Here is a 20,345-nt window from a genome sequence, read left to right as displayed (position 1 = left end):
GCAAATCTAAAAATAATTCTAGGGTCAACAAATACATCCCCAATTCTTATCTATGAGGTTATGGCCAGTACCCGACATATTTAAGATAACGGGCATTGAGAATAAAAAATGTTCACTACAAGAGAGGGAACAGTTGAGCAAAAAAATGTGTCAAGCAAAATTTATTTTTTGGTTTTTCATCCAGACTTTCACACGATGTCACTGGCAGTTCCAACATTAAATGTGTCACATGGCACCACTGGAGGGAAAAGCTGAGTGGCTAAAGATGAGTGACTCCGTTTGGCACCACAATGCCTCACCGGCCTTGAATCCCCCCACAGCCCAGTTGGAGGAGAGGGTCAAAGTTCATGTGGACTTGTTGACTCCCCTGAGATGTCTGGGCCACATGTACACAGGGGAAGGGCAGGACTGTTCCATCATGACCCATTAGTGCTCATAGGGCTGACTAATCACAACTGTCTGGATCATAACTGGGTGTTTGCTAGCCTCCTTTGCCTGCCAGAGAGTCATAAAACCTAGAAAATACACTAAAACGTGCTGGTTGCATGTTTCACAAAGCTGTACTTATTTAAACATAAAACCAAGTAGGTATATGGTAAATGTCTTACCAACATACTCTTCAGTGGGCTTAGCTTCCCCCACTTCTAAATCCTCTTTGACAGGCATTTGTTTTGATATAGTGGCCTATAGAGTCCATAAAAAGGATGCTCATTAAGCCTCATGTTCTCAATATTGTAATACATCCATGCTGTCAATCTTTTGGAGTGTTTTACCTGGCACATAATTCATATGTGCCTCTATAACATTCTGGTTCAATTCCCTGCCAGCAACATTTCTGTGGGGAGAGGCTCCAGTTGGAGGGTTCTCTCCCACAGCCCAACAAGTCATATTGGCCTGTAGGTTTGAAAATAAGAGCTGTGAGTGGCATGCTGCTTCAGCGAAAAAGCAGCTGCTAGCTCGCAGTCCGAGGAGGGAATTAAGCTGTAAAGGCATTCATCGATGTCTTCTGCCTCTTCAGGGATACAACACGGACCCACTTTATTCTCTGAGGTGCCTCTGAGGGAGGCGGCTCAATAATAATAAAACCATCCAGACGAACCGTGCGTGATTGCCACAACTGCAGATCACAACCAACTATTATAAGCAAATTTGTTTGAGCAGAGAACCCTGTATTTTCACTCTGTGGTGCATCATCTAGGATGTACTTCAGCCTGATGAAATAAGTTACTACTTTAAAAAGAAATAAATGAACATTATCGAAATGCTCGAATTACATGAATATATTTGTACTGTCAGTCAGAATAAAAGCTGAGTCATTCTGATGCACAGAAAATAAGGCAGTAAATAATGTGGAAATCAGTTAAAAAAAATATTCACAACTTTTCTTGGGGAAAATCCTTTTTAGGGCCCTAATAATATATAAAAGATATACATTAAGATCATGACAGAGCAAAGCGGTTTCATAGATTCTAAGCTCCATTCCTTTAACATCACACTTCTGTGACCTGAGTGAGGCAACACGAAGCAAATCCCCCGTTTTCCTGTCTGTGATTCAGTTAAACGATTCAGCATGTTGTGAGCAGTTATAAGGTGCAGAGAGTGGCGAGGAGGACAAAGATAAATGACCCAGACAGCCTAAAAGAGCGGCTTCAGAGTCTGAGGCAGCACATGCAGAGGGAAAGGAGACTTATTGTTCAAAAAACAAATAAATAAATAAACATCCTGACTGTTGGGCAAAGATTCTGAGACATGTTGTCAGTGTGCCATATTTCTACCACTTGTAGAATTGTCAATAGACTCCACAATTGCATTTATATTGTATGACTAATTCATTGCCTTTCTTTCAAATTAGTCTGAATGAGGGCGCAAAGCATTTTATGGCAAGTTAAAGCACAACCATCTGGAAAAATCAAAGCGTCATAATGAACCTACAACCAGTAATAAGACTCAAACTTTCTCTGCGGTTGCACTGAAGCTCTGTACTTTACTGAGATTTGAACTATGAGAACCATACAACAAACTGCGTATCCGGAGTTAAATGTTGCTCCACTTCCTGTTACGTCCCAGCAATCTAACGCAGTTGGAGTGTTTTCATATGATGGAGAGATAAAAGAGTTCATGAGGTTGTGTTTCTTGTGGTCAGAATGCCAAGCAACCTCTGCCGACATCTTCATTGCTTTTATGCTCATTCGATCCATTGTGATAGTTTTGACATTAAAATGCGATTTCTCCTGCACAAAATCATCAAAACTACTTCCTGGCTTGTGGCTGTAAAAGTGAAGACATGTGTGATCCTGCATGGCTTACAAACAACATTAACATACCATCAGTAATCTTTCCTTAAATTTGTTATGAAATAAAGAACAAACTGCAAGATTTACACAATTTGAATGCAACTTATCCAAAACAGGAAATGCCGCAGGAAATGTCACCTAGAAGGACCAAATAATCATAAAAGGTGCTGGTCTCCTTTTAGAACGCGCGTTGGGAAAAACAAAAAGAGGCAAAATAGCGGGTGAATCAGGGGAGCGGGAGGAGAAGGGGGAGTTTAGATCTTGAGTGGGGGGTCCAACAGGCCTGTTCCTAGATGAAAACCATCTGTGGAGGCTGACTTTACAAGCAGAGCAGTCAAATTAAGCATCTGAGAGTACAGCTTGGAAGGAGAGAGGGAGGGAGGTCAGGGCATGGGATGATGGGGGGCTGGTTAAAGCCTGAGAAAGAGACAGAGAGCCGATTCCGCAACAAAGAGATATAAATCAGCGACGAAAGAACGTTCAATCCATCCAACCGTCTAGCAGCTAGCTCCTCTCTCGTACCTTCCTGAAAAGGTAGCCCGTACTCCATCGCCATGAAGCCCTCAAAGAGGAGAGCCGCCTTCTCAAAGACCCTCCTTGGTTCATCACTGGAGAGCTCCCTTCTCCCTCTCTTCTGTCTGGTAGTGAAGTTTCCTTTGTGAAGTCTGTGGCTTTCCTCTCCCAGCAAAAGGAGGAGAAAAGAACACAAGGGCTCTATTTTGGGCGTCTGCCGGCTGTGGGCCACTGCATACTCCAACTCGGACCAGACTCCTGCACGATGTTCCTTGACTTGTCCCTCTGTATGCTCTGGGCTCACTCGCTTTCCCTCTCTCTGACCGCGTGCTGGCCACCCTCCCCCTCCCACTCGGCCTCCCATCACGTTATCTCCCCTCATATTCAGATTTTCCCTCCTTCTCCTTCCCCTTCAGATTTGTGTGTTTGGAGTTTATTTCCAACAGTGAATCCTGTTTGTGTCCTCCAGCAAACACGTGGGGTTTAACTCAAACACACACACACAAATAACAAATCAGCTGACCATGACCCTACGACTGTGTGAAGCTCGGTGATGTCACTCTAAATGTCTCTATTATTAAAGTAATATGCAGCGATCATGAGATCCTTGCATGTTTCCTTTTGTAAATAAAGTTGCCTTTAATGGTACATTGATTTCTCATTATTTAATATTTAAAAACAGGAAGCAAGACCAAGATCCACGATCCAATAAGGCAAGAGCAGCTCATAAAGTCATAAGACAAATCATCCCGATGATTTGAAGCTCTTGGGCGCGGCCAAACTCCTCCCACACATCACCACGTAACCACACAGCAACATGCCCACGACCAGTCAGTAGCAGCTGCACACACGTGCAGACATCCACTCCTCCAACATGTGCAGAGTGTATATGCACCGATACATGCAATAGGCTGACAGTAGAGCCTTGTAATCACTGTTTCAGGCCGCGGCCGTCCCACCAAACCATGACATGAGGCTGTGTGATGTGAAGCTCTTACAGGGTTTCATGCCAGAGGAACTGAAGGAGGAAACTGTTCTCCTAATGAAAACAAAGGAAATAATGTCCTCAAACATACCCATTAACCATGAATGTTTATTTTTATTTATAAAGAATGTTTCCACTGCGAGTTAGCATCTATCTTGAGCAGCCTAGGTTTCCGGTGTTCCTTCCATGATTTTCTTAGTGTTTGTTTTTGATGTTCTCTTATCTAGATTGATACATATCTATTTCTTTTTAATTTCATATTTTCATTTGTTCCCCACCTTTTCTTGTGGACAAAATGCATTTTCATTTAAAAAGAACATTAATTAAAATGCATTTTGTTGATTGATTGTTGATTTTTTGTGGTGAAGTCACTGTGATTCATTATGGACTGGATATCGATATTTATGCTTATGATGGATGGATGGATGGATGGATGGATGGATGGATGGATGGATGGATGGATGGATGGATGCCACATCAAAAAGACATCATGAGCATCTTGTTCACAACCAAAGTCTGAAGTAAAAGAGCACTCACCATGGTGTCCACATGTTTGAGAGGAAGGTCGCTGCTTGGTGCCTGTTTAGAAAAGACAGAGGAGAACAAAGGAGGCGTCAGAACCTGCAGCATCTCAAAAACCCACCGCTTTAGTATGTCATTGCCTCATCTCCTTTCATTCTATGTCCAAGCTACTCTCAGCACCATTCCTTGCCCTAATGTGGCCTGGAGCAGAGTGGAGCCCCACCTTGGTTGCGTGGGACCATCTATAATCCCTCTGTGCAAATATTTACACAAAATAGACAAGTCTCCCTGCAATAGCCAAAAGCAGAGTCCATCCATGGAACTCTCTTTTCCAGAGCCATATACAGCTATGACCAGAGAGAGAGGATCGAGCCAAGAGAGACGAAAGCTGACGTTGGGACAGAAGATAAGAGAAGGGAGCATGAGAATGGTCGCATATGTATCGAAAATCAGCAAGCAAATTTAAAAAAGCTAATTAAGGTAGATGGACAGATGTGGCGGTTAAGAGGGAGTTAGATGAAGTTAAAGCGGGTGGTTGAGGGCAGAGAGCCGAAGAAGAAAGATCAGAGAAATCCCTGCCTTCATGCGCTTGTGTGGGCTTGGCTCATCACAGACTTAGACAAGGCGCATCCGTGACTACAAGATGAATTAAAACTTTCAAGCAGAAGCATCTTGAACGCATCAGTCAAACTTCATGTAGCAGATGGTGAAGAGAATGACTGATGGTGCTTTTTATTATACATCATAAGTTAGACATCGTTACATAAAGTAGGACTCTATAGTAATGAGTACATGTACGACATTGATTTACTGAGCAGTAATCTTGGTAGTTTTGTGTACGTGTAATGATTATGTAATAAATTATCCTTGAACATTTAATGAGAATTTCCATATCTAGATTCTCATAAAATCAGATAATGATGAGGAAAACGTAGGTGTTTTTAAGGTTTGAATGAAATTTTGATGATGCCAGGGCTCATCTTATGTTTGAAGGATCTGGTGCCTCAACTTAACACTCCTAAAAATTCCATCAGCATTCTGGATGTTGGATCACGCTGGTGTGCGAGCACGTCCATCCTTTCACCTCCCTAAGCAACAATGTGTTTTCCTTCTCTTTAACTTCCCCTCCATCATCTCAGAGAAAAACCATTCTCTTACTGGGGAGGACTGTCCCTTTACTGGGAGGCCGCGTATTTTCAGCGATTGAAAAATAAAAGTTTGATAAATTGAGGGACAGGACAGTGTAGGGGAGTTAAAATAAACCACACATAAAAAAGGTCACCCAGTGTACCTAAGAGCATAATTGATGTGTTTTGGGAGCCCTGTGGGATGGAGAAATAAGCACTTGTTAGGAGTGTCAGTGTTGGTTTTGGCATTTTTATGGGATTTTGAAACATTCCAAAAATATAAATATCAACACACTTATCCTTTATCCTACAGAACACCCAGAATTCCTGCTAAATACAGAAGCCTGGAGGAGTAAAACAGCCTCCCTGCAGTAGTCTGCTTTTGTGGAAGATAAACAGTAAGCATATAAGGTAAATTACTAGCTGTGCCTGATCCAAAATAAACCCAAAGTAAACCGCCAGCCAGGAAATTAACGTAACTTTAACCAAAACACGAGCAACATACCAACTAACAATGAAAATACAGGCCACATTCTTCAGAGCACTGTTTTTATTTTTTAGAAAGTAAGAAACTCTCTACATAATAATGAATACAAATCCATCATGGATAAGTTTTATTTACACATACCAGCAGAAGTTGTGAAGCTCATTCTGCATCTACTGTATATCAATATGGATAATGGAGAAAGAAAATAGAAAGGTGAGCTGGGATTAGCATGTTCCCAGGAGGAGGGTAGAAATAATCACCTTTTTGCCTATGCATGGTATATTTTAGGGAGTGGAGTCTTTCTAATTGCATCCACGAGCATGCATGTGCTTCACAGCTTCACATTCTAGGTGTTACTGCAGTAGAAAATGGAATTAGTTCCAAACGGCACTAACTCACGTGTCTAGACAGATCTTTCTGTCAGTCATTTGTATTTGGACATGACACCATCTTAGAATTGTTTAATTTTGCTCAGTTGGTATCTCTCAATCTGTGTGTGTGTGTGTGTGTGTGTACGCACGCTTGATTTAACAAAGTTCACAGAATGAAGGAGATAAAGAAAACAGCGGACGGATGATTGAAATTCTAAATGCAGCCTGTGGATCCACACAGGGGCCAACATTTGGTGCCGCAGGCATTTTCACACAAATAGAGCCCATTATGTGTACACCCAGAAAAACAGACACAACAGTTCTCTCAGTGATATATCCTCACATGAGAGTTTCCGCTTTGTGCAATTGCAGCCAGATGGTCGAAGTGTCGTGACTGAGTGAATGAATGTGTGTGCGTGTGCGTGTGTGTGTGTAGAGAAAGCATCATCCTGCCCGAGAAAAGCCTGAGAAGCTGCGTCTCAGCAAAAATGTTTGAAGGCAAAATTTCCTGAACCTCCTCTATATGAGGTCAAAGGGATTGACATTTTTTGCCATTTTACAGACAACTTCATAGAAAGGAGTGTGCTTCCAATGAGTACATGTTTCATGAACTTAAAGCAACAGTTTAAGAATCAGCAGAAAAGCAGCACCCAAACTAAGCCCGACTGCTCTGTCATAGTCCAGTTCAGCTTCAGGCTTAATCACCAGTTGTGCTCAGACTGAAAATGGAACCAATGTCTTACTCTGCAAACAAATGCTTATATCACACTTACGTGTCTGGTAAAACATGTGAGATTTGGGCGAATTATTCAATGATCATGTTGTTTTGTTGTTCTGTTAATGGAGTTATGAAAGTAAAGAAGCCCAAAGAAGACAAAACTAAAAAGTTTTCCAATAGTTTCTGTCATTAGTGGTTTATTCTGAAGGATGTTCTGAGTTTGGGCAACATTGTGCATTACATTTACATGCACGGATTAATCGAGCTACGATCAAAATCTTACTTTGGCGTCTCATCAGGATTCAGTCCTTGGCCCAGTTTAAAGGCAACAGAGATAATTGAGCAATAGATCTCCTCCTCGACACTAGGTGGCGATAAGTGTCGTTTCAGCAGATTAATACGGCCCCCTTTTCTTTCACTTATGTCACATAATCTCTCTTAACACACCCACCTTTCGCTCTGTCCGACACCTTCTTGTGCCTGGGAGCTATCAATCAAATGTTGTGTCCATTAATTTGGGGTCATGACCCAGACAGACCCAGTCAGCTCTAATTCCCACCCTCTCTAAGGTTCAGGCAGTCATTTTGGAAACCATGTAGACTGGGTCATAAAACCAAAAATCTCTTTTCTTTTTATTGAAGAAATACTTTCAGTATTTTTAGAACCTAATTTAAGTAATTTCACATGGAAGAATGCATGAAACTGCCTGACAAACCCGTGCACTGCTCTCTCATAAGAACAACACATCACTGTAAAGGAAAAAACACACGGAAAATGACCCTGGGCTAAATATACACACAGCCCATTTGACGTGGCCTTGCCAGCTCAGTGGAGTGAAGCAGAGAAGCTAAAATCAGCACTTTGGGTGTGTGAGTGTGGCTATGATGAAAGACAGGGAGTCCATCCACGTCTGTCTCCGCTGTGAGTCGGTGTTTTTGTTATATTCATAAGAGGACCCTTCTTTCGTTTGATTAGTGTTCACCTCATGCTCCTTATGTAGAACAAATGTGAAGCTGGATTCAAATGAATATTCAATAAAAACAGGAACTTGATGTAGCACAATCAAAGATTTCAATTAGAATGTCCTGAAAATCTTTTTGAAACTGTATGTTTGAGCACCCTCAAGAGAGTTGATATCTGTAGTACAATCAAATCTGGTAGAAATACCAGATTAGTTATTTTAACCACATCTGATGAGAGCTTGAAGACAGTTGTCTATATCTTAACACATCATCATAGGTGCTAAGCTGATGCCCAACAGCGCCGACCAGTGGAAACTATACACACTACAGTTCAACTCATCCATGTGTTAAAAGTGCAAATACATTCCAAATTCCACAGCTTAAGGCAAGTCAGTGATTTTAAAAAGTTATGAAGCACTGTGTAATGGGAAGCGTGTGAAAACTATAAATGTGTAAAGGAACAGCTGCGTTCACTGTATGTTATACTCCCCCTCATTTGTACTTTTGATTGAAATCAGTCTAATTAAAAAAGACTCTAGTCCAAGCTGTTTTTGCATGGATTTGTATGTGGAGTATACACAAACACACAGCTGGCTCTCTCTCATGCTCCGCCGTCATCATCTGCAGCATTCACACAGCCTGGACCCAGAAATGTAAACATGGTCCTGAAGTAGGAGGGGGCGGGCAGCCTTGTGTCCATCCAGGTTTCGTTTCTTGAGGATTTCTCTACGTGCACGTCTGCACTCATCCCCCCTCCCACCCTTTCTTGGTGAAGGAGGGGGCAGTAAAATGCCTCGGATCTCTCAGGCCCCGAAGAGAGGGAGTGGATGCTGGCTTTGCTGTGGGAAAGACCCTTGAGTAGTGTGTGACCCTGAACCACCTCGCCCTCTTCTCTGCTCTCGGTCCGTCCTCGCTCCTACTGATACTGATCCGCACCGTTACGTAATCAAAGACTTTTCCAACATGTGACTAAAGAATTTCACCCCTTTAACGCTGTATATGTAACATCTGCACCGTCACACCCATGTGCTATCAAACAAATCTCTTACCTCAACTTAGTGGCTGAGGTATGCTGCTGCTGTATGTCCTAATATGGCAATAATAAAGAACATTAGACCATCTGTGCCTATATGTTACTGTTCTTCATTACATGAATTGTTGTCATTCCGCTGGCCTAGTGAATGCATATGAATAATGACATTAAAAAGGCCATGTTTGTTTAAACACAACCTATGCTTGGGGTTTTTCATCTGCTTACATTCCAAATTGCAGCCACATTTTGGCTGGCATGCAGGCTGCACAACAAACATGATAGATGCCAAGTTTTTTTGTTTTTTTAAAAACTTTTTTTCATTTCATAAACCTCATCACGACTTCTGCACGTACTGCAGTTCTTACTGTTTGCTTCAAACCTTATTTGTTTAACATCTAGGCCCATTTTCTACCTTAGTCACCATCAGTTGGGTTTGATGCCAATCAAAACATGCACCAAGAGACGTCCAAGGCGTGTTAAAGATAAATAAAGTGGATGCTGAGTAAGGTCCCAAACTTTGTTTATACTCACAAACACAGAAAAATATAAGTTTGAAAATGTGGCAGAATGACTAATTAAAGAAGTTATATGGCCCTGATGTACCAGCAGACATTATGGAGCCATGTTAATCACAAATACTCACAACAACAGTGCAGCCAGAATGTTCTCACTTCAATAGTGAGGCATAAATGATGTTGAGGTTTATATTTTGTGTTTTGGTCTGTTGCTGTAGCATCTCCCCATCACAGGTTACCAGTTTCCTCTGAGCTGCAGCTCCGAACGGTTCCGATCACAAATGTCTGGTGTTACTGAACCTAACAGGCTTTGTTATGACAGAAACTAGAGGAGATGTGAGATGGTGACGGCTTCAAACGGAGAAGAATTTAAAGACCGACGGCAATGTTGCAAACCACGAAAAGTGCAGGGATGGAAATTAATGCATTTAATTAAAATGTAACTACAGGATCTTTCCTCGCTATCATTACTTATTGATCACTGTTGACTGTAATAACCACAGCTCATTTTCCATCCACAAGAGCATGCCTGCAGAGGAATCCTATCTCTAATAAAGCACCATTAAGTCTTGCGTAATATTTTAGGATATACACTTGATAATGCTAGATTGTCACACGCCTGCATCTTGGTTCAATATTAAGCACATAGCTTGTGGTCTAGCTGGTACCTTCCCACTGAGATGGGATCATACACTATATTATTACAGGATGCCTGCTTGGCGCTTGTATACACAGCGTAATAAAGGCCACATCAGTGAACTATGTGTGGTTCTAAACACAGTGCTAATTGGACCACATCTAGACCTCTTTTGCCCCGCAGTCATTCATTACTCAGCCATGATCTGGACTGCTTTCCCCACTTTCAGCCCAGAAAAATCCAGCTGACGTAGTGTAGGTGTTATGGTTGATTTGCAGTTGTGCAAAGCTTTATTTCGGAATGTGTGCTTTCTTTCTAGGGGGGATTTTTTCCTCCATACTAAAATGATTGGCCTTGAGGAGACTCACAAAGAACGCTACCAGCATGAATTAAAACATAAAGCATACATCCCAGAAGAACTGGTTGAAGACAGTCACTTGTCACACATAATGATAGATGGGATCTTCTAATATCTTATATCTTCTGTATTATTTAGGATAAGTTGCAGTAGTACAATCAGCCCTACAGTGTGGCTATTCGCATGTTTTAAATGGTGATATGACATTCAGGAAAACATGTTTATGGCTTGAGGGAGAAGCAAACCAACTACTGAAGTTGATATGCACATGCTAATGGCTATTATTAACTACTCATTGGCAAACACTCTATTAATCATTTATAACTGCGTTAATACATGTAATGTTTTAAATTCCTAAGCATATATGGTTAAAGAACATAAACATATGACAGCTTTTGAAACTGTTCTCTCAGTAAAATGTATGGATCATTTCTCTTTGTGACATTTTTTTCTTAAACTGGGTGAATATTTGGTCATCATCAGAACGTACCTGCCTGTGGCTGTAAATCACGTTGCTCTCAGGCACCGAGCGAAGGAATTCACCAAACAAGGGGCTGAGCAGCGCTTCCGCCCACGCTCCTCCATCTTGAGCATTGCTCCACAGTGCTCGCATCGATGCGAGCACATCAACACATAAGTATGTAGCATCGGAGTCGGAGCCACAAACGTGTCCACACAGCAGAATGATGACACATGAATAAAATCATTAACCCATTCAGTGTGCAGCGATCAGGTGGCCTTCAGAACTTCCCCAAATGTCTCCATTATTAATGACATAACACAAGCTCCAACAGTGTGGATGTGGATTTAATCACTGCACAGAGAAGACCAACATTAGCCCAAGAATTCAGAAAATGAGCTCTCAGCCACAAACTGTCATGTTTGGACATCATCTTTCTTGTTATCTGACCTCACCTTTCAGAGAATGTAATTGGTCGGCTGCAGAGACAGGACAGACAAGACGGTGATTGTTCCTTTGGGGAAAGGTATGTGTGTTCATACAGGGCGGTGCTGCACAGGCATGCAAACAGGGTCAAACCGGGTCCCGTGAGGTGCTTTTACAAAATTCATACAAATAAAGAAGAGAGAATCTTTATGCAATTTCCATAAAATCAGCCTAAAACATTGCAATCAGCATCCAATCTTTGTAGATTGTTTCTCTGCCGTCAGGTAATATAGGGCCCACAATGCAGAAGGAAAATGGGTTAATGGAGAAATTCTTTTCTTTCTTTGTAGCCCATATTTAAAGAGCTACAATTACAAACATGCTTTCCTCTGCTTTCCTATTAAGGGCCTGTTCATTCCTCTGGCAGCATCTTGAAGTGGACTAAGAAAATATTGGAGCCGCCGGCTGAGTTGTAGCAGCGTTGACAGGTTCTGAGTTCAGCTAATGAAATGAAAACTTTGTTTTTACATATGGAAGGCAGGATTGTGTGGTGCCTGTTCAAGGATCCACCGACTCATGTTAAGAGCAGACCTTTAAACAATGCCCAGGAAACGTAGCCTTTACGAACGCACACGCTAGACAAACGTCTTTGTGAGCAAAGCATCTGGCGCAAAACCATCTGCAGGGGATAATAACATGTTCTTGCTTGATTAGGGCAGCTTTTAAGAAAGAAAAACAGGTCGTTTAAAACACATATTTTCACCGTGAGAATAGAAAAGTGCAGGAGATGTTTGCTTTGGTTTGTCGTGAACCCCAAACCATTTAAATACGCAACATATGAGAACAGAAGTGAGTGAATTTCATCCAACTCTCACATTGCTTTAATGCCAATACCAAAAAAGGAAACATAGCAAAGCATATTTTATGGCCTCACAGTCAGACTACTTCTCACTTTCTTCAATGTTAGTGTGACCTCCCCAAAACATCTTCGACACCATGTTCACACAGACTTTTATTATCTTGTCTAAATGGGGTTTTTTTTGTGCCACACTTAACAGCAGGTCTACGTGTTAAAAAGGCTGCCTGTTTAAGTAAAGCCTGGTTTATTTATAAAGCCCCTAATCACAAGTTTGTCCCAGGAGGCGTCGAGATAATGGCCCTTTATCTTCAATAATAACAACCTTGCTGATAGAAACTGTTACTTTCCAAACGTGTTGCTGCAAAAATCCTGTGCAACAAAGTACCTAATAAGGCCAAAATGATTGTTACTTACCAGCTCATAGTTTGTCACTGGAACACAAGACGAAGACACCTGAGAAGGAAAGGAAAAGCTGTGAGCGACATTGTTTCTACTTTACCTTTAATACGAGAAGGAAGCGAAACATGAACATGGCGGCAGCCGCAGAGCTGGATGCTCATCGTCAGCCCTATTAGTTTAGTTCCACTTCCACCATCTTTGAATTTTATCAGACCTTTCTCAGTGTTTTAAGGAACCATTATTTCAGCAGTCACAGCTGGCCCTGTATTAATCACATCTCCCAAGCAAATGGCTCTGATCTGCCTCCATCCCATTTACTGTGAATGAAGTATCAAGGGATGTTGCAACTGGTGGGATCCCTCTAGCAGAACTCACAATCTGTCAAGTATTCCGTCGAATCGGATTATTGACTGACAGTTCAAACAATCATTCGCTACTCACAGCAAGATTATGCATGCAGACCTCGGAGGGTAAACAGGAAGAATGTAATGATCATGGCCTCTATCAAATTAAATGCTTCCAGACAAAGAGGCATGCCTGATGAGATTGAAGATGGCCATCATGTCACAGCTGAGCCTTCCTTCCTGTGCATTACAGTATTCTGGGCCTTTCTTCGTCTTGCTCGCAGGGGAAAACGAGGCTGCAAACTCAATTTTAGACCATTACCCATGAGCTCCTGTCTCCTCTGCAGGCAGCTGATAAATGGTAAATGATTAGAAGTTAGCTTTAGGTTTTTGACATGGCTCCATTCTTCATTTCCTGGCATCTTCTTTGGTGTTTGGGACTAAACTGTGTTTCTCTGGGGACTGAAAGTTTAGCAGTTGGAGGTTATCACAGCTGTTAACCTCTGAAAGCACCTTTAATTTGGCTACTACTCCACCACTGCCCTTATCCAAAACAGTCCCACTCCCCCACGTGCTTTCCTTTGTTGCACTCTATGTTTTGTTGAGGCTGATGAAAGAATCCCACTTGGCGCACTTGAACACACTGATGTTTTGGTTAAAACGGCACTTTTCTGCAAGTGGCCTGCGGGTCGAGTTCAGACCCTGGTAGGGTGAGGTGATATTTTTATACCAAAAATGCTGATGTAAAATATCCCAAATGGGGACCTTCCTATTGCATAAAACTCAAGTTAATTGACATTAACTTTGTCATTCATTAAATGATGATATCATATTTAATTGTCTCTTAACTGTGGGGGTGGGGTGGTGGGGGGGTTGATTCTAAACAGGAAATGGCTTTTATCAGAGTGTGTGTCCCTACAGACAGTTAATATCCCAAAAGTGAATGTAAGGCAGTGAGCTTACTTCCCTTTCTGCATTTTCAGAGAAATGTAGATATATGAGCACATTTAGATCTTGCTGCATGATTGCACTCTACCAAAGTTGCCCTCCGTATCAACAACTTCCTTGAACGATGGCATCACGCTGGAATGTGTCTCTGTTTTTGAGACACTGTCTGGCACAGCAGAGTTTATTCAGCAGTTGACAGGCAACCCCATCTGGCTAGAATCACTTCTATTACGAGTTATTCCAACCAGTCAGTAATAAGGCTAGACAGATTTCCCCCTCTGACCCCCCCATTCTTATCACTTCACACACAACAGTATGCCATGCTCTTCTCACACCTGCACAGTATTCCTGGGTGATAGAGCTCATGCCGTGGAGATGTGTGATCTTGTCCACTTGCATGCCATACGCTGGCAGTCACAGTCAAATGATTCCAAGTAATCCGGGACCTGCACCTGCATGGACCACCTGATGGATATGCTTGTCGAGAAAGAACATCTTGATTTGGACTTTCTGACATTTCTGCGTATATGTAAATCACTCTCAATATTATTCTGCCCCTCATCTGCTTTTGGAGCTTTACCCTGACCCTCCTCAAGTTCAACAAAGCCTACTTTGTCGTGGAACGTTCTGGACAATTTCTCGTGGGCCTGCTTGAAGATCTGTGACATGCGAGTCCAATTTTGCTACTGTTAACACATCCTTGGTCTCTAACCTTAGAGCAGGAACCCCTTCATCACTCCGATCACCTGACATTAGTGTTCTAGCGTTGATGTCTGACTCAAATTAGTCACAATAACTTTAACCTTTTATTTGACACAGCCTGAATCAATGGTTTTCATAACTATGTTTTTCTTTCTAGAGGTAGCCTCGATTTTCTTTGCCCAGTCAAGAGCAGTTTCCAGCCAAAACCCCCAACCCCCGTCCCTCCCAGTGGCATGTATACATTCCACTATAAACACACCTATGTGTGCTATACGTTCAAATAAATGACTGGGTACTGGTGATGTCGTGTTCCACTCTACCCCTACCTATAAGGGATCCAAAGAGGGGGCATTTCAAAGAAAAGAAGAGGAATGCCTCTTTTTACCTCTGAATCCAGCAGGCGGCTTTCTGATAAAAGTAATTTGCATTAATAACAGCGATCAATGCAGCCCAGTGAAGCTGAACATCCACTCATTTAGATAAAACCCTCCAAAAAGCCTTTGTCTGTTTTGTGTAGGGAGGAGGTCTGGGAAGAATGTGTGTTGATGTTATCAGGGTATTCAAATGAGTTTAATATAATAAGGAATAATTGTGTTGTTACATTCCGTACATGGTTGTGTAAACAGCAATAAACAAGGGCCCATTTCCTTCAGACAAAAGTCCGTGTCAGACGTTGCTGCGTTCACGTGGGACCGGCGTCCTGCTACGTTCTGACACACTACAGGCACAAGCATATTATGTAACTGATGGCAGATCTGAATTATAGTTAAAACTAATGACACAAGTGCTGTGGAGTCTCAAAGAAACTGACTCTTTATATGGTTACACAAACAACCTGCCATAAAAGCTCTGTGCAAAAGGTTTTTCAATACAGTCCTGTGTTTAAAATAACTGAGTTTATTCAAACAAAAAAGCTTTTATTCAATACAGTGTGAATGGACTTCCAGTTTAACTGCACAAATAGTCGAATCTAAACCTCTCACATTCCAGGTTTTTCCTCCAAGAAGTCAAATAATTACTGTGCAGTTTGTTCCCTCCATAAATGTACCAGGACAGATGTTACAAAAAAAAAGGAAAACTGAAATCAGCTTTCAGAGCCGCCGTGTAAACAAGAGTCTGGTGGGACTTTTATGTTTGTCCAGCTCCTGCATCTGCAACATCCCAGCAGAACTATCCAGTGTGCAAATTGAATTTGTGAGCTATAACCAGTCACAGGAGGCTTTGCTGTTGCTGCGGTGGTGCAGAGTGCATGTCTGGATGGTCTTATTGGGATGTTATCGAAGGAATAATGGAGGAGTAGCTTATCGCCTCCTAAATGTGCTCACTTTAGATCATTTCCACACTCTTCATGCACCTACTATACCTACAGTACATTCTCCTAATAATGCAGCCTGATTAGACTTTTTTCCTCCTGTCTAATGCTCACAGCAGCTTCTGGAAATTCCAGGTGGAAATTCCTGGAAAATTTGCATTGCGCTGCATAATGTGACATTAACAGCCCACAGCGTTGCAAAGTTTTAGAGGGTATTTATGCTGGATTAGGATAATTTATGTATGCAGGGGCTTCTGACCTTTTTTCACCCAGACTGCTCATCTATTGACGTGTTAAGATGTAGAACACATAGCAGACACAAATGTAACCTAAACAGATAATCGGCATCTAAAACTAGTGAAAAATACTCAACTACATACTGTTTTAACAGGTCTTCAGTGTAGTCTAGGAATGTTGTTGGCAACATCATTATTACACATTATATTAGCTCACTGTATTAGTTGTATTCCCTGCTCTCACTGTAGAGTTACCTGTCACTAGTGAAGTCAACCACAGTATTTGTGCTGCTCTTCAGATTTCTGACTGTTGGTCAAACAAGTCAAGACAAAGGAAGCTATGAGCTACTTCTGGAAATAAAGTCATCCTGAGAGAAAATAAGCAAATACTAAGAAAACAGAAATAAACTTGAGGTAGTTTTCCCTCCCCTGCGCTTGATGTATATGTGAAAGCCTCTGTATTTTTTTTCCCTCCCTGACTGGACTCTCAGTGGCTCTCTGCCAACCTGGAGCGCCTGTTCATTCTCAGCCCTTCTTTGTTGGACAGGACCGGCTGCACAGAGATGGGAGAAGCCATAGCTCTGTTCTTTTGTTCTGAAGTTACAGCGGGGGTCGCGTTCCCTTCCCAGGCCCTGTTAGCCAACAGCCAGCATTTACCAGCAGGCTAATTTACACATTCAGCAGGACTTTCGCTGTCTGGCAGGAGCAACAGGGAGGGTGTGGGTATTGGAGGATGGCAGCTATCAAGGGTCATGGTTCAGAGGCGATGCTGACCTTTGATATCCAGTCAAAGTGTGTCTTGTTTCCTGACTTGACATGAAAGCGACCGTCTTAAAGACATGTAAATAAAACCCAGGCCAAAGATGGAAGAGATGCTCAGTAAAAAAAAAAAAGAAAAACTGCTTCAACCAACGGCTGCAGATTATCTTGGCTAACTTTGCTCTTCATTTGTGGAAAGACCTCATGCCATCTATACAGATGATATCTGGGGAAGTGAGGACCCTGCTGTAAAGGTAAAACGCAGACGAACAAATGATTGCTGAAACATCTGCGCAATAATGGAGAAGGAAATCAGCGCCCTAATGAAACTGCTCGCAACAAGCTCTGCAGATCAACTCAACTAACTAGTTCTCCCTTTGCCGAAAGATCGAATACCATCTTTACAAATAATATTTACAGAAGGGAATCACTGGCTCAATTGATTTTAGCCAGACCCCCTCGTGCCTCTGGCGACTGTCATTTTCCTTTAATTCCCCTGTTTTGGAACAAAGAGGTACAGAGTGCAATAATTTAATAACATGCACATCAAAGATACTTGAGAAACTTGACATCTACAGTTGTCAAGGTAGTGATAAAAATGTGACCTTAATAACCTGGCCAAATCAGAGAGTTTGCACTTCTTTTAAATGTGTTCCTTGTCTATTGTCGGCCGGTCATTACACCCAGACTATCAGCTTGATTGCATGGACGCATTTGGAAGATTAGCCGTCATTAAACATTTCACTATAAAGTTTCTCATTTGAGAGGGGAAATAAGGAATTCCTCTGTTCAGTGGCATTAGACTGTGAGGGTCTGCAAAGACCATTCATCTCTTAATGCTGACGCTATGACTGGAGGACAAATTGCTGGGAGAAGCAGGGTCATTGGGCAAGTGCCTGCAGTTAGAGCTGAGCATAAATGACCACGACTTTCCACCCCAAAAGTGGGAAAGTGCATTGGTTCACTGGTAAATCCAAGTGGGTGTGACTCTAGTCCCACTCAAAGAATGATGAAATCTAATGTATTACAACATCCTGAAGCGTTGAGCGGGGAGCCACTACAGTCTCAAGGTTCCGAACTCAACAGGGGTCAAATCTGCTTTTCACATTTGACTGGATGTGATAAAAGTCCTATACTAGCTATACTGTTTGGTATAGCTTCACATTATTTGCATTATTAATGGTCTGTATTCAAAGGAAATATATTTAAAATTTAAAGTATCCCAAGTGTAAAACAATTTTATGACTTTTGTGAAAATGAATATGGGTGCAGCTATTAATCACCTATAGCTTTGCATGAATGAATCATTTAATGTACTTTCAGAAAAAGGTTTTTTAAAATGGTGACATTTTTGACATTTTGGAGTGAGAGTACGTTTCCGTTTCTTTGCCTTTATTCTGATTTCATGCAATAAACCAGAAAGGCAGGACTTGGACTTGTGTCTGAAACATGCACAGACACACAGGCTCACACAAGGGAAAGGATTACATCAGCAGAAAAGCATGACAATTCATGATGTTGATTTTATATGGTCATGGACCACAGCTTTATCCCTAATCCTAGACACACACACACACACACACACACCTTCCTAAAAGCTCCCTTGTGCCTGTCCTGGCAGCGTGTGGTTGCGTGTGATTAAACATCTATCATGCGCTGCCTATAGGAGGACCAGGGGTTGACTGGAGCACTGTTTCCCTGGCAGAGGCTAATGATGAAAAATGTTCCCTTGTGAAATCCAGTCCAGCATGAAGGCTCCCTGCCAGAGGAGGCACACCATTCCCATACAATCAGGAGTCATCCGTGCTGCGTTATATTGATCTTGGTCAGGGAATGCTTGCAATGAAGGCTGGATTCCATTATCAGATATTAGACTGTATACAAAGCCTTACAAGTTTAACTTTGGATCCAATAACATGCGATAGTAATCACATAAGCATTTTTACATCAATTACACTGCAGCATCTTTTAGATCGTTATTTTGAATTTACGGTTCGCATCTGATGGCTCCATCTTTACTGATCCCATCAACTCCGGCCCCAGACTGTCCTTGTGTACTTAAAAACCCAGTGAAGACTATCTTGTCCTCGCCGCAAAGACAGAGACTCCCCTCTGGAAGTGGTTAAAATGGAAACAGAGCTTTATCCATACAATCCAATTATAAGATGATTAAGTCCTCAGATGATAATGGCGTCTCTTTTACTTGTTCCTAACTTGATGTCAGCGTGCACTCATTAAGTTACAGAGGGGCCCCGGTTTTCAAACGTTACTTTAATCAAGTGTGGACATCATTTTCACTGAGCTGTGCCGACCATTATTATGGGGATGGGGGAGGGGGGGGCACATTTCCCTCAAGGTATAAACTCACTGAATGGAACTTAGAAGCAATTTGGTGTATACTAGTAAAGACTGACTGGGGATTATGTAACTAAACTAACACTGGGCAGTTACCACAACAAGTGTCAGCAATTCTAGACTTCTGCCTCAATAAGTATGAAGAGGATCAAGTTTAGTCTCACCTCCAATCAGCACATTTGGAGAAAAAAACCTCAGGAGAGTAACACAGTCTGCACAGCTCTAACAGTGTAGTCGTTCAATCCGGGATGATGATGCAAGTGTCAGAGCTGCACGGTGCACTTAAACAGCATCATTCCTGTTGGTATTGTAATCACACACAACATTTCACCGCTGAATATTTCTAAGTGCTACACAAAACAGCACAGACATCAATTAATCTCTGTGGGAAAAGTAATAGAAATGTACTTATGAAACAAGAAATTCACCCACACGTATCACATGGTGGCGGTACACCCTGAAATCCTCCTTAAAATAATAACCAAACAATCAAACAAAAACCGAACAGTGATGCATAGCACGCGCTCTACTTTCACAATGGTCTCTTATTCTTTCCCTCTGTTTCATCATAGCTGCCGAAACTTCCCTATTAAGTGCTGTCAGGTTCTCTCATGCTTTCTCTTTTCCTGCGAAATGTTTGAAAGGCCCGTTGTGATGAACTGCACCTGAGTTTACAGCTCCAGACTCGCTCCTATCATTCGGCGAAAGCTAAAAGACACATGTTCTCACGGGCATTTTCAGGGGATGAAGTGCGATGTTCTACCACATGTGTTGATAGCTTGTTTTCCAGACTGTGTCTGGACCTCAGAAAGTGTCACGTCTGTACGTTCTGCTGAAAGCTTCAATGGCCTGAAAGGTCTAGTGTACCTTGCAAAGTGGAAAATGAAAAGAGAAGTAGAGGAACACCATCAATCTACTTCATGATGGTGGGCCAAGAACTACAGAAAGGTAAGCCAATGAGACCACACACAGGCACAAACATTGCATACAAATACCCTTATTACCTCACTTTTCCCATGTTCG

The 20,345-nt window shown here is 42.0% G+C and overlaps 1 protein-coding gene across 20 annotated transcripts in view; it reads right to left on the bottom strand.

The window, feature by feature from the left end:
• The window catches only part of tns1b (tensin 1b), a 95,531-nt gene that overhangs the window by 33,224 nt on the left and 41,962 nt on the right, over nt 1-20,345 (bottom strand). For 16 of the 20 annotated variants that reach the window (XM_057048163.1, XM_057048273.1, XM_057048220.1 and 13 more), the window contains 2 exons: nt 12,682-12,720; nt 4,330-4,371 (listed from right to left, as the gene is read on the bottom strand). In XM_057048163.1, coding sequence (XP_056904143.1) covers nt 4,330-4,371; nt 12,682-12,720 — 81 coding nt within the window. Of the gene's footprint in view, nt 1-2,816; nt 3,090-4,329; nt 4,372-12,681; nt 12,721-20,345 lie in introns of those variants that run through there. The other 4 variants (XM_057048235.1, XM_057048193.1, XM_057048289.1 and 1 more) reach the window with 2 other exon arrangements.

The sequence above is a fragment of the Takifugu flavidus genome, chromosome 1 (genome assembly GCF_003711565.1).
Source record: "Takifugu flavidus isolate HTHZ2018 chromosome 1, ASM371156v2, whole genome shotgun sequence".
Taxonomy (NCBI): Eukaryota; Metazoa; Chordata; class Actinopteri; order Tetraodontiformes; family Tetraodontidae; genus Takifugu; species Takifugu flavidus.
The sequence above is the reverse complement of the archived record's forward strand: the minus strand, read 5'-3'. Positions and strand labels throughout refer to the sequence as shown.